General features: G+C 40.2%; 2 protein-coding genes across 7 annotated transcripts in view; one reads left to right on the top strand and one right to left on the bottom strand.

The window, feature by feature from the left end:
• enpp6 (ectonucleotide pyrophosphatase/phosphodiesterase 6) overlaps positions 1-2575 on the top strand; it is a 32077-nt gene extending 29502 nt beyond the window's left edge. The window contains exons 6-8 of the mRNA XM_062043698.1: positions 1049-1186; positions 1419-1545; positions 1810-2575. Coding sequence (XP_061899682.1) covers positions 1049-1186; positions 1419-1545; positions 1810-2021 — 477 coding nt within the window. The 3' untranslated portion in view covers positions 2022-2575. The remainder of the gene's footprint in view (positions 1-1048; positions 1187-1418; positions 1546-1809) is intronic.
• Positions 2576-3719: 1144 nt separating this feature from the next.
• Positions 3720-13532, bottom strand: part of LOC133648884 (mucin-2-like) — a 121452-nt gene continuing 111639 nt past the window's right edge. For all 6 annotated transcript variants that reach the window (XM_062045391.1, XM_062045396.1, XM_062045394.1 and 3 more), the window contains 4 exons: positions 13314-13470; positions 13083-13201; positions 12904-12997; positions 3720-7380 (listed from right to left, as the gene is read on the bottom strand). In XM_062045391.1, coding sequence (XP_061901375.1) covers positions 6917-7380; positions 12904-12997; positions 13083-13201; positions 13314-13470 — 834 coding nt within the window. In that variant the 3' untranslated portion in view covers positions 3720-6916. The remainder of the gene's footprint in view (positions 7381-12903; positions 12998-13082; positions 13202-13313; positions 13471-13532) is intronic.

Below are 13532 nucleotides of genomic sequence, written 5' to 3' on the forward strand. Positions count from 1 at the left end.
AAGCGTCAAATCATAATGGAGTTCCTCTGCCTCTGCTTCAGACTATGAGGAAAAATACAAAAAAAGGTAGTATAAAGTATTATTTCAATCTAATCATGGCATTTGCATAATACCACAGATGTGCGACATGCCGTGACATAAATGCTGAAAAAAAGCAGCTTTTTTATGCAGCTCTGAACTGATCGAAAAGTGTCCAGGTGTACCTAATCTTGTGACCGGGTGAATCTATAAAATGTTTACGAAGTAAATTTTCGACCCTGTCAGGAAATAGAATAGTGGTGACAAATTCTAGATACTGTTTATAGTCAAACAGTTAAACATTTTTAAAAAATAAAATATGATTATTTTGGAGAGAGTGGGGGGCGGTTACACTTGCAATCTCCAGAAACGAACGTAGGCAGACTGACTGAAAAAAAAAGGTTATAAAAGTGACTGTGGAGCAAATTTTACACAAAATTTCCACCAAAACATATTCAATACATATTATCTAGACCACAAGGAAGAGTTTTAAATGTAGATTTAAATTATGATCAGTCTCCTTTGACATAATATTTAACATGTATACATTGGGTGGATTTGAACCCCCTGTTGGTACAAAAATGTACAGTCCATAATTGCTATGGAAGGTTTTTATGAAACAGGTAAAGACAGAATTAAAAAAAATAGCATTACATAAAGGTTGTAAAATTGGAGGAAATAATTATTTGATGCCAAAGCACAATGTGGCTGATTATTATTTGGTGGAGAAAATGCAGAGGTCCAATGTTTCTTCTATAGTTGAACCCAACTGAGGTTATAGTAAGAGGTGGAGGACCATATGTTGTTAACGATATATATTATAGTTCATGGAATTTACACACAAACATAATTACTTCTTGTCTGGGTTTGTTGATTTATTGATGAACAGTTACAAAGAAAACAACTGACACACGCGTCACTGGCAATTTGGACAATTCAATAAAATGAAGTCCGATAAAGGGATGATGTATAAAAACAATACATATATGTATATTATATTTATATTTATGTACTTGACATGTGTTTTCAGGTACATGCTGCTTTGTCCAAGGTCCCTAACATGCATGTTTATGCCAGAGAGGACATCCCTGAACGCTTCCATTACAGAGGCGGCAAGTTTGTAGCCCCACTGACCCTGGTGGCTGAGCCAGGCTGGTTTATCATCCAGGTAAATCTTAATTTGACTCAAACTAGCTACAAACATCTACTTTGTCCACCTCTGGACTTCCTCACCCATTGCCTTTTCTAACTTACAAGAAGTGAAAGAGAATATTTCTTCAACCAGTTTGAATTAGAATGGAATGGAATAATTCCACAATGAGGAAATGTTTGTTGCAAATGTAACCATTGAAATGTGATTTATGTTTTTTGTACGCATCTTCTGTCAATACTCTCTCCAGAATAAGGCCAAACTCCCGTACTGGAACAATGACAGCAGTGTGCAGCCCCTGGCTTGGCAAAATGGTTGGCATGGTTACGACAATGAATTCCTCGACATGGGCGGATTTTTCTTGGCTGCAGGACCTGGTAATCATGATAATAATAATTATACGTCTTATTTTACCTGTTAATTTTTCTGCATTTAGATGGTATTTTCCTATTGATTGGAACTTAATGCTTTCGCATCATTGTACTGAACAGCCAGGACAGACATGTGTGCACCGTTACTTTTATTCCTGATTCATTGTCATCATCACTCTGTTCCTTCCTTCACCTTTTTGACTTCAGAGATTCTGCTGCACTGGCACCAATGTTTTAGTCATGACTCAGATGATCTTCTCTCTTATGCAGACTTCAAACAGAATGTTCGGGCTCCACCTATCCGAGCAGTGGACGTCTATAACGTGCTTTGCCGCATACTGGGAGTGGAACCTCTACCAAATAACGGGTCCTGGTCTCGGGTGGAGAACCTCCTGAACGGCTGCGGTGGTCCACACGTGCCCATAACCCAGCTGACCTGCTGGATGGCTTTGTTAGGCACCCTGCTGGCACTGTGGCAATGAAAGGTGTCTTAATGTCTATAGTGAGAAGTCAGAAACATCTGGAACACCAAATCATGAATCTTGAGCCGTGCTCTAATTTCATTACACTTTAATTTCCACTGGTATTTTATATACGATTTTATATATGATATCAGAAAAGATGGCTCTTTTTTTGATATGAGCTAATGACTTAGAGCAGTGGCCCCCAACCTTTTTGTAACTGTGGACCGGTCAACGCTTGAACATTTGTCCCACGGACCAGGAGGGGGGACATTATTTTATTTTTTTGTTTGTTTTTTTTGTCATTAAAAAATACAATTATGCATGCTTACGGACTGTATCCCTGCAGACTGTATTGATATATATTGATATATAATGTAGGAACCAGAAATATTAATAACAGAAAGAAACAACCCTTTTGTGCGAATGAGTGTAAATGAGTGTAAAAGGGGGAGGGAGGTTTTTTGGGTTGGTGCACTAATTGTAAGTGTATCTTAGGTTTTTTATGTTGATTTAATAAAAATAAAAAATAAATACAATTTTTTATTTTTTATTTCTTGTGCGGCGGTGGTTGGGGACCACTGACTTAGAGCAGTGGTCCCCAACCTTTTTGTAGCTGTGGACCGGTCAATGCTTGAAAATTTGTCCCACGGACCGGTGGGGGGGGGGAGTATTTAAAAAAAAAAAAAAAAAAACTTTTTTTTTTTTTTTTTTCCATAAAGAAATACAATCATGTGTGTTTACGGACTGTATACCTGCATACTGTATTGATCTATATTGATATATAATGTATATATTGTGTTTTTTATGTTGACTTAATTTAAAAAAAATAAAACATTTTAAATTTCTTGTGAGGCCCGGTGGTTGGGGACCACTGACTTAGAGGACATTTTGACTGAAATATAATTATCCAGCAGTATTTTCATGCCCTTGAATTCAGAGTTTTTTGGGGATTTCTAAGATACACTGGTATGAATAAATTACGTATTTGTCTTTTATTTGTATGGTAGATAGTAGCTCATATGTGGGGAGGGGGTGGTCATTTATGCCCGGGGAACATGCTTTATCAGTATCACGCGTCAATCCCTGCTTTGAAAAGCTGTGCACTACAAAATCTATTTTTTGTAGCCATTAATCCTGACTTTCTCATTGAAATTAAAAGAAAAAATCAACACAAATAGTTTTGTAGGTTAAAATGTTTTATATAACGAGTTAGTGTTGAATGTTTTATCATTTGTTGAGGGTTTAACAAACAACGGTTTATATTTTAAATAAGGATGTATTTTTTCTGAATTTCAGCAAACTGATGCACTTCAAATCTTCTCAGTTACAGACTGAAAACAACACAAATAATGTTATTCTTTTTTGAAAGTTTTTCAATATTTCTTTTTTTTTGTTTAATTTAATTTTTGATAAGGATACAACATTATGCAAGGTGTACTCGTAACAAATTTATGGACACATTTTTGGAAAAGTGTGAAGTTACTTCAGGAGAACATGCAAACTTCATACACAAAGATATTGCAACCGAGAATGAACTCGGGTCTTCAGTCAGTGAAACAGAAATAGGTGTTGGTGTGAAGAGACTCGCCTACCAGGCCTATGCAGTACACATTGTGGGAGTACATCATGTGATTTTCCAAGTTTTAGTTCACCCAAATTAACTTTTCTATTTTCAGGCCCCTTTCATGACACTTTCACACAAAAGTGACACCAAAACACAGAAAAAAAGATTTAATTTGTTATTTACTGCACCTCGTACGTACACCACAAATTTTCCAAGGCAATACAAAATAGAACAAACACATACAACATAAGTGTGTGAGATATTAGATGAATCCGCTACCAACAATGAAACCTTTCTTGCTTTCCTTGCTGCAGCACATGGACCTCCACATATCGGCTGCTTTTTCACTACCAGTAACATCGTTTTTGGTAGTGATGAGAAAATAGACAATAATCAAATGGCAATGCAAATAAAAAAGACTGAAAAAAAGGATCATTGTTAAAAGTTTTAAGCTCAAGTTAAAAGATGCTGACACATCATCACTTGCAGCTTCAAAACACCCAAAAGAAAGACTTAAAAATACATTGACCGCCCGAAAAGTTTGGTTTTAGTGGCTTGTGTTATGAAAGCTATATTTGCCTTAAGCACAGATGAACACATTTTGTTTAGTCGATGTTGGATGCGCTTACGATTTAAAAGTGGTTTATATGCGCTCCTAAAGTAAGCACTTGCACAAATTGCTACTTTGCCTCTTTTCTGAGTACGAAACACATCGCAGTGTCCCCGTCTCTTTCTGAGCGAGGAGCGTCACGGCCACAATGGAAAGGAAACAAAAATACAACTATGAGAATAAATTAATAGAATGACAAGATGCCAACATATTGCGCGTGAAAAAATATTTGCACTACTCACAAAAAAAATGCAGGATAAAACTAAACCGCGTTTGACATTTGAATGTCCAAGCGTTCAATGGCTCACTACTTTTCACACAACTCGTTCTCTTACAAGGAGCCAACAGGTGTGTGATCCACAATTGTATCATTACAATTGGTATTTTCAGTCCTCTTCATCATGTTGTTCACTTTTTGACAACAGAGGAAAGTGGCCACTGAGCTTAGGTCACAGACTGGAAGAGTTTTTTTTCTGTGAAAATGTATTTTGGTTGATGCATGGATCACACCTGTTTTAATTTTGGTGTTCAAAAGTACGGAAACTTTGGACATTTCCATTCAGAAGTTTTAGGTTCGCCTGTAAAGGATATTGTATGGTTTAGATCAGGGGTGTCAAACTCATTTTAGGTCGGGGGCCACATGGAGAAAAATGTACTCCCAAGTGGGCCGGACTGGTAAAATCACGGCACAATAACTTCAAAATAAAGACAACTTCAGATTGTTTTCTTTGTTTACAAATAGAACAAGCACAAATGTACAAATCATAATGTTGTTAGGTTTTCTTTAAACTTATACGCTGCCGTTAGTCATTTATTTGTCGTTATTTATATTTTATTATTATTTTCTTATGTGATAATGTTCATCAGTCAAGTCATTGGTGTTAATTTTCAATCTATCGATATAAAAAATATATCAAAATCAAATTACAGGATGTTATTTATGTAGTTTGATTATTTTCCTCGACTGGTGCGCTAATATGTGGTTTATTTTATACACATGTAGCATCATCTACAAAGATACAAAGAATTGCTATTGCGACATCCAATGGACACATTTAGAACAGCTGTTTCTTTCATTAAAAAATTTCAGGTACATTTTTATACTTAGCAAACTCATCCTGCGGGCCGGATAAAACCTGACCCGGCCCTCGCGGCGTACATTTGACACCCCTGGTTTAGCTTCATCTTGAAATTTCACCAGAAAGCTAAATATCCTTAATTTTTTGTGAATAGCTTGTGTTATCAAATAATGAAGAATAAAGATGCTATATGAAATACGATTAATATTACAATATTATGAAGAAACTGTATCATTGTGACAATTGCAGTCGGAAGGGGATGCATATGGCCCTATTAGTCACGTTTTTTCTGACAAATGAAACTTGATGAATTGGGGGCGGGGGCTGGGGTGCATCATTCACCTCTGCCACCGGATGGCAGTAGAGTGTCGAATGTTTTAAAGCATGTTTTGTGGCAATTCCACCGTTGACCACGGCGTCAGTTGCTATGTGGGGGCGGCATGGCGTGGTGGGTAGAGCAGCCGTGCCAGAAACTTGAGGGTTGCAGGTTCGCTCCCCGCCTCTTGCCATCCCAAATCACTGCCGTTGGAGGGGCCGTAGGCAGCCTCGCTTCTGTCAGTCTACCCCAGGGCAGCTACAAATGTAGCTTACCACCACCAGGTGTGAATGAATGATGGGTTCTCACTTCTCTGTAAAGTGCTTTGAGTGTCTAGAAAAGCATTATATAAATCTAATCCATTATTATTATTATTATTATTATTATGTGGAGGAGCCACTGCTCCTCCACATCGAGAGGAGCCAGATGAGGTGGTTCGGGCATCTGGTCAGGATGCCACCCGAACGCCTCCCTCGGGAGGTGTTTAGGGCACGTCCAACCGGTAGGAGGCCACGGGGAAGACCCAGGACACGTTGGGAAGACTATGTCTCCCGGCTGGCCTGGGAACGCCTCGGGATCCCCCGGGAGGAGCTGGACGAAGTGGCTGGGGAGAGGAAAGTCTGGGCTTCCCTGCTTAGGCTGCTGCCCCCGCGACCCGACCTCGGATAAGCTGAAGAAGGTGGATAGATGGATGGATTATAATGTAGAGTGGCGCTTTCCATCATTTTCAGAAAACTGCATTGCAAAAATGATTAACGCTCCCACCCCTTCCTCGCACGCAACATCCACCCAGCAATGGGGTCCGTATGAATCCCTTCCCTACTGTGGAATCAATTTGTAATATTATGAGCATAAAATACAGGATGTTAAGATGAGGACAGTTTTTACAGAAATAAAGTATTTTTAACAAATAAGTACTCATTTATGCAGTTACAGTGGCTGACTTTTCCCTTCAGATTTGTGAGGGCGTTTTGTCATTCACTAAGAACCACCTTACTTTTTCTCATACTGTTACATTGTTTTCCCCTCATAATTGTACTTTTTATTCCCCTCAGTGTGGTCCTGGAACTCCTGTGTGCTTTCTCTCACCATAGTGAGTCAGGTGCCTCCATCCTTTCCCTTAATTAGGCACCTAAGTATGGCTGAAGGTTCACGTGACAACATGTTAATGGTTAGCGTGATTGGAGTCATTTTACAGAAGATTGCCAGATGCTTACAAGCAAGAAGGAAGCAAGAAGAGCTCTGCTTAATGTGCAAATGCAGTGTGGTCCATCCAGGCTGTTAGTGGAGAGTCAAGTGGCCTTCAAAGCGCAACACTGAAGCAGAGGAGCACACCTGGGTGTGTCACTGAACGATCTGAGGCATCTCGCTCCAAGCTTTGGCCTTCTTCTTGGCCAGAGCCATCCAAGGTGGCTCATCTTGGGGCAAGGACGAAGGTGGAAGACCACGCTGGGCTAAAGAAGCTGGAGCGGAAAGCGCTGGAGCTCTCGGCTCCGGCAGGGGAGGGTTGACTCTCGATGAAAAAGGAGGTGATGTGAGCGTGGGCTTGGACGGGGGGGAGGTTTTGGAGAGGACCGGAGGGTTGACGCTAGTGGGAGATTTCAGAGGAGCCGGAGCGGAGGAGGACGGGGATGGATGGGAGGATGCAGGTTTGGCAGTGACCAGAGGAGCCGGGGGTTTAGCGGGGGCAGGGCAGGACTGTGCTTGGGATTTAGGAGGCTGAGGTGGCACCGGAGTGGGAGGCGACAGAGACTTCCTGCTCTCCTTCTCCGCAGGCCATGGAGGATTGCTGCTTTCTGACAAACTCACTGCAGGAGAGAAGACACTGTTAGCATTTCTTAAAGATGAGTGAGCACGCCGCCACCATTTGTTTTTACAGAACATCATCTTGATGCACAATAGTGTAGAAACAAAACATGGATATACTCAAGAGTAGTCAGTGTACAGCTTGTATAGCAGTATAGATGTATCATCGACTGAAAATGACAACACACAGCCATTATTGTCGAAATAGCCAACAACTTAAGTGAAAAATATTGTCGCGGTCTGTAAAGCTGTGGTTCATTGAGGAACAATTCCAAAGTGCACTGTGACATTCTGAATTAAAGCATGTTCTTCTCTCTTGGTCAACTGGGCCGCATGTCAGTTTTCCAACATGAAAATGTCCCCAAACACCTCCATGAACAGTTTGGACATTCATTGTTTGATATACTGTATTTTCCGGACTATAAGGCACATTTAAAATCCTTTTTTTCCTCTCAAAACTCGACAGTAAGCCTTATATCAATAATTCTGGTTTTGCTTACCGACCTCGAAGCAATTTTATTTGGTACATGGTGTAATGATAAGTGTGACCAATAGATGGCAGTCAAACATACGAGATAAGTGTAGGCTGCACTATGATGACAACATGACTCAAGTAAACAACACCAACATTTTATAGGTTCCATTGAAAATATAGAACATTACACACGGCGCTCAAAAATCTATCAACATGTTTTAGTACGACTTTGGTAAGCTATGAAGCCGCACCGCTTAATGGATTGTCGCCGCATTAAACATCCATCCATCCATCCATTTTCTACCACTTGTTCCTTTTGGAGTTGCGGGGGTTGCTGGAGCCTATATCAGTTGCATTCGGGCGGAAGGCGGGGTACACCCTGGACAAGTCGCCACCTCATCGCAGGGCCAACACAGATAGACAGAAAACATTCACACTCACATTCACACACTAGGGCCAATTTAGTGTTGCCAATCAACCTATTCCCAGGTGCATGTCTTTGGCGGTGGGAGGAAACCGGAGTACCCGGAGGGAACCCACGCAGTCACGGGGAGAACATGCAAACTCCACACAGAAAGATCCCGAGCCTGGGATTGAACTCAGGACTACTCAGGACCTTCGTATTGTGAGGCACATGCACTAACCCCTGTTCCACCGTGCTGCCCCGCATTAAACATACAAGTATTATTATGGTGTGTGTATAAGGTAAGACATATTATCTGGCGTTTTGTTTCGCAATATTATGCAAAAGCAACTTTTCTCACCTTCTGGTACCTGCTGATCTGTATTTGGGCTCTGCATAAATACTGAAAAATTGCACACGTCCGCCTTTGTAGTCCTTGCCGACACCGTAGTCGATAAGCTTCTTCTTTGTCTCTATCTTCTTGTTATGGGAAATTCATCCTCCGCTGTTGCCATTTGAAATATAAAGTAGTGTAAAATTCCTACTTATATCTGTCAGTAAACTTGCCCTTAAAACGCTAAAACATACCGGTGTAGTGAGTTTACATTATTCACCCAAGGAACTTTAGTTATTAGAGATTTCCGGTCGGACGGTTTTTCACGGGACACATGGGCCACACGGGCCATGTTGTTGTTTCCGGATGAGGAGATGCTGCTCCGTTATTGATTTAAGTAAAGTCTGAATGTCATTAAAACAGTTAGCTCCATCTTTTGACACTTCTTCCACTCCCGTCCTTGCACGCTACACCGCTACAACAAAGATGACGGGGAGAAGACGCTGCTGAAGGTGAGCCACGTAAATAAGACCGCCCCAAAAAAGGCGCATTCGGAAGCGACTGTCAGAAAGCGGCTTGAAGATGGTCTGTAAAACATAATCTATGAAACATTTTCACCAAAAAAACACCATTACATGTTATATAGACCACGAGGAAGTGTTTTCAATTAAGAAAAAAAATAATAATAATACGACTCCTTTAATGCGCCCTGTAATCCGGTGCACCTTATATATGAAAAAAGATAAAAAATAGACCATTCATCGACAGTGCGCCTTATAATCCGGTGGTCCGGAAAATACGATAATAAATAAAAACAATCTGCTCTACAGACTATATGGATGGCGGAAGCTAGACTTGTACCAGGAACCCTCAAGTTTCTGGACAACCATTCTACCATCTGAGCCGCGCCACCCCAGCCATTGTGAGGTTACTTACTCGTGTCACCAGCTATTGAGACAATAATGGCTGTGAGCTGACTTAATTCCAGTGGTTTGTAAATGTATACAGGCTGTACACTACCTACTCTTAAGTTATAGCCAAGATTAATTTATGTATTATTGTCCCTCCCAAGTGATACAACGGTCGCTGAAATGTGAAGGGTGTACACAGTTTTGTGAAATACCTGAGGTGATGAAGAAAAAGGTATCATGAAAAAAAGAATTCACCCAACGTTTAACACAACTTTAATTGTGTGGAAATGTTGAAAAGCTGAAGCTGAAAAGGAATGCTAACACGCAGATTGTCGGCCAGAAAGCGTCAAACCAAATATGCGTGTATCTAAGTGTATCTAAGGCGTGTATCCCAAAAATTTGCTTAAAAAGTTGTATGACTCTGAGACGTACACCTACAAAATTGGCATGTGGAAGTAGTCACACTTTTTAATTGAGAATAAGCATTATGGAAACGTGAGAACACCAGGAATGTTATCAGTATAAAAAAACAGATAGCTTGATTGTCCTGACCAAATAGAATTTTGTTGAAGGTTAAACGGTTGAAATCCGCTGAAACCTAGGAATGTTTGGAAGTGGGAAAATTGTTGATTTGAATGTCCAGGATGAGTGGAGTGCGAGGATGGTGGAATGGTTTGAATCGGTTGAGAAATGTGGGAGTTGTGAAAGTTTGTAAAATGGCTCATTCATTTTTAATCGGAAAAATGTCCCAGAAACCTGGAATTCCTGGCAATCTGGGAATTTTGAAAAAGTGTAAAAATAGTAGCCCGGGTGTCATGAACGAGTTGAATATTTTGATACAGTAGAACCTCGATTTACGAACACCTCTGTTTGCAACGTTTTCGGTTTGCAAACGTTTTCTTTGTGGCAAATATGCCTCTGTGTGCGAACCATGTGTCGGCATACATTACATTATTCATTCATTAATTTTGCCTGGCGCTTGAAGCCATCGGGGGACGCCATTTTGATGACATAATTTCCTGTGAGCTGCGAGCACAGTCAATTTGAAGAAGCAAACATCTTGTTTAGATCTAACGCACACGGGCGCACCCATCTCGAAGAGCTTCAACACTAGCGGAACTTCTGACATGTTTATTTTCACAATCTTCATACCTCCCGCCGGTCAGAGCTGTGTCAGTCTGTATTAGAGATTACTTTGTGTGATCAGAAACACTTTAAATGTGTCCAAACTCTCACAGTCTCGCTGTATAACTTCGGGTTGTGAGACAAGCTAGTTAGCCTCCGGCCTACAGTCCCTTTAGTTTGAGGATTTTATTAGCAAAGGAGCAAGTCTTTAATTGTAATGGGACTGAAAAAATGCCATAGCAGACCTGAAAAAATACAGCAAAGGAGAAGGCACTACCGGGACACAAGTCAATGAAGGATCGCCTCACACTGTAGTTTGTACGCTGTATAACTTCGGGTTGTGAGACAAGCTAGTTTGACCTCCGACCTGCAGTCCCTTTAGTTTGAGGATTTTATTAGCAAAGGAGCAAGTCTTTAATTGTAATGGGACTGAAAAAATGCCATAGCAGACCTTTAAAAATACAGCAAAGGAGAAGGCACTACCGGGACACAAGTCAATGAAGGATCGCCTGACACTGCTAGTTTGTGCTAATGCTAGCAGTGAAGCCACTGCTCGTTTAATCCCGAAACTGTGCGTGTTGACATCTAAGCTTGCCGTAACGTTGTTGTGTTGTTTGGAGAAAAAAAACAATTGTTGAGTCATTACCCCCTTGTTATGATGGTTTGATATTAGGGCTGGCAAGTAGACAATTTTAAAAATCAGATTAATTACACTCTTGAACTGTGATTAATCATGATTAATCACAGGTTATTAATCTCTTTTCATAATTAAAATTTCCTTAAGAAAAGACCCCAATATTTGGACACAAATGCAATTTTGCTGTCAGAATGTAATCCAGGAATGTTTTTAAACGTTTTACTTAACGCCAAGTCATTAATTTGCTCAAAACTTAGTGACAGTAAGTATTATTAGAATTAAGTGCACATGTTCAATAATATAGCAAACTCAATACAGATAGTAAACACACCCATAACAACTTTACATAGTGTATCATTTACATCTGCATTTACTCTTCCTTTAACCAATTGTTTAAACAAACACGTTTATTTACGGTTTCAGATGACAGGGTTGATCACTTTTTAATTATTTTTAATTTGATCTCTTTAAAACATGCTGTTAAAATGCATATCCTCTAAGAATATATTATAATAGCCACAAACTGGAGGAGATGTTTTTTTTAATCAGGATGCAATTTAAACAAATAGTTAAAATGTTTTATGAAATAATAAATAAACATCATACTAGGAATGAAAATGATGCATGTGTTTGGAAATGGACTGATTTAAACATGTCATTGAATATCTGAAAAATGCAAATCTGCCCTTTTAATAAATAAAATAGACATAGTCTGAGTCAGGCAGCACGGTGGAACAGGGGTTAGTGCATGTGCCTCACAATACGAAGGTCATGAGTAGTCCTGGGTTCAATCCCGGGCTCTGGATCTTTCTGTGTGGAGTTTGTAATGCACCTGGGGATAAGTTGATTGGCAACACTAAATTGGCCCTAGTGTGTGAATGTGAGTGTGAATGTTGTCTGTCTATCTGTGTTGGCCCTGTGATGAGGTGGCGACTTGTCCAGGGTGTACACCGCCTTCCGCCCGAATGCAGCTGAGATAGGCTCCAGCACCCCCCGCGACCCCAAAAGGGACAATCGCTAGAAAATGGATGGATGGATGGATAGTCTGAGTCACTCTTAAAGTTTAAAATGGTTACAGTAGGTAGCAAGTTATGTATTAAGGGTCAGGCAGCTGAAGGAACTATTACTCATTTACTGTGGGAATGTCAGGGAATATATCACGAGAGTGTAAACCAAGTTGTTAGCCAAGTTAGCTCATGTGTGTTGAACAGGATACTGAAATAAAGTAGTCTTGTGTGAAACAAGCTCAGCTTCCTCATTAACATGACATGATGTCAGAGTTAAGGACTACATGCCAACAGTGACCAAAGAATGACAAAGCCATTTAATGTTGCAGTCCAGCGGAGTGTCCGCTATCAAAACCAATTATTTCATGTTTACATTGATTCTCATGGGGAACTCTGCTTCGCTATACAAACTTTTCGGTTTACAAACCATATTCAAGGACCAATTAAGTTTATAAATCAAGGTTCCATTTATATTTTAAAAACTGTGGGAGAAGGAGGACTAAAAAAGGGCAAAGTAGGAAGAGGACATACATTTATGAATTTTGGTGTATGTGTGAATGCTTTTTAGTAGTCACACAATGATCTTGATAATCTAGTCTAGGCCAAAGGTTTGTACATGTTTTTTTGTTTTACCTTTTCCAGTGAATTCAGGCGTTTTGTTGCAGAGTTCTTTCCTTGCAGCAGAGCTGACGTACGTTGGCAGTGGAGACTTCTTGTCTTGTTCCTCCTAAAAGACACATGACAGCAGCACACGGTCAATCATCTATTCCCAATCTGAGAATATTGGAGACAAAAATTAAAATGTAGATTACCTTCTTGACCGTCATTTCATCCAGCGAGTTTTTTTTATAGATCTTTTGTTTCTGTCTGGCCACAGAGATCCAGCTAGGACACTCAGATCCAGTAGAAACATTACGAACTGCAACGGGCTCTAAAAACGGACAACGCGGTTTCATTGGAATTTGTGTTCCAGTGTTTTTTGGGGGCCCAATGTTGTCAATATTGATACAGTATATCATCATAATGGTATAATTAGTATGCACCTGAAACACGCTTTGTTTTCACTCCACTGTCTCCATGGATATCTGGTTTCTTGGGGAGAGCAGGTTTGTTGCTGATTGCTGGACTTGTGGAGGGTTTGGCAATGGCAGTTGGCTCGACTTTAGAGCTGACAGACTGTGCTGGAGGTTCAACAGGTGCCTAAAGGAGGGTAAATCAAATAAAAGTTACCAAGTTCATATATGCAAGGATTGTTGTGTCCA

This window comes from Entelurus aequoreus, linkage group LG04 (genome assembly GCF_033978785.1).
Source record: "Entelurus aequoreus isolate RoL-2023_Sb linkage group LG04, RoL_Eaeq_v1.1, whole genome shotgun sequence".
NCBI lineage: Eukaryota > Metazoa > Chordata > Actinopteri > Syngnathiformes > Syngnathidae > Entelurus > Entelurus aequoreus.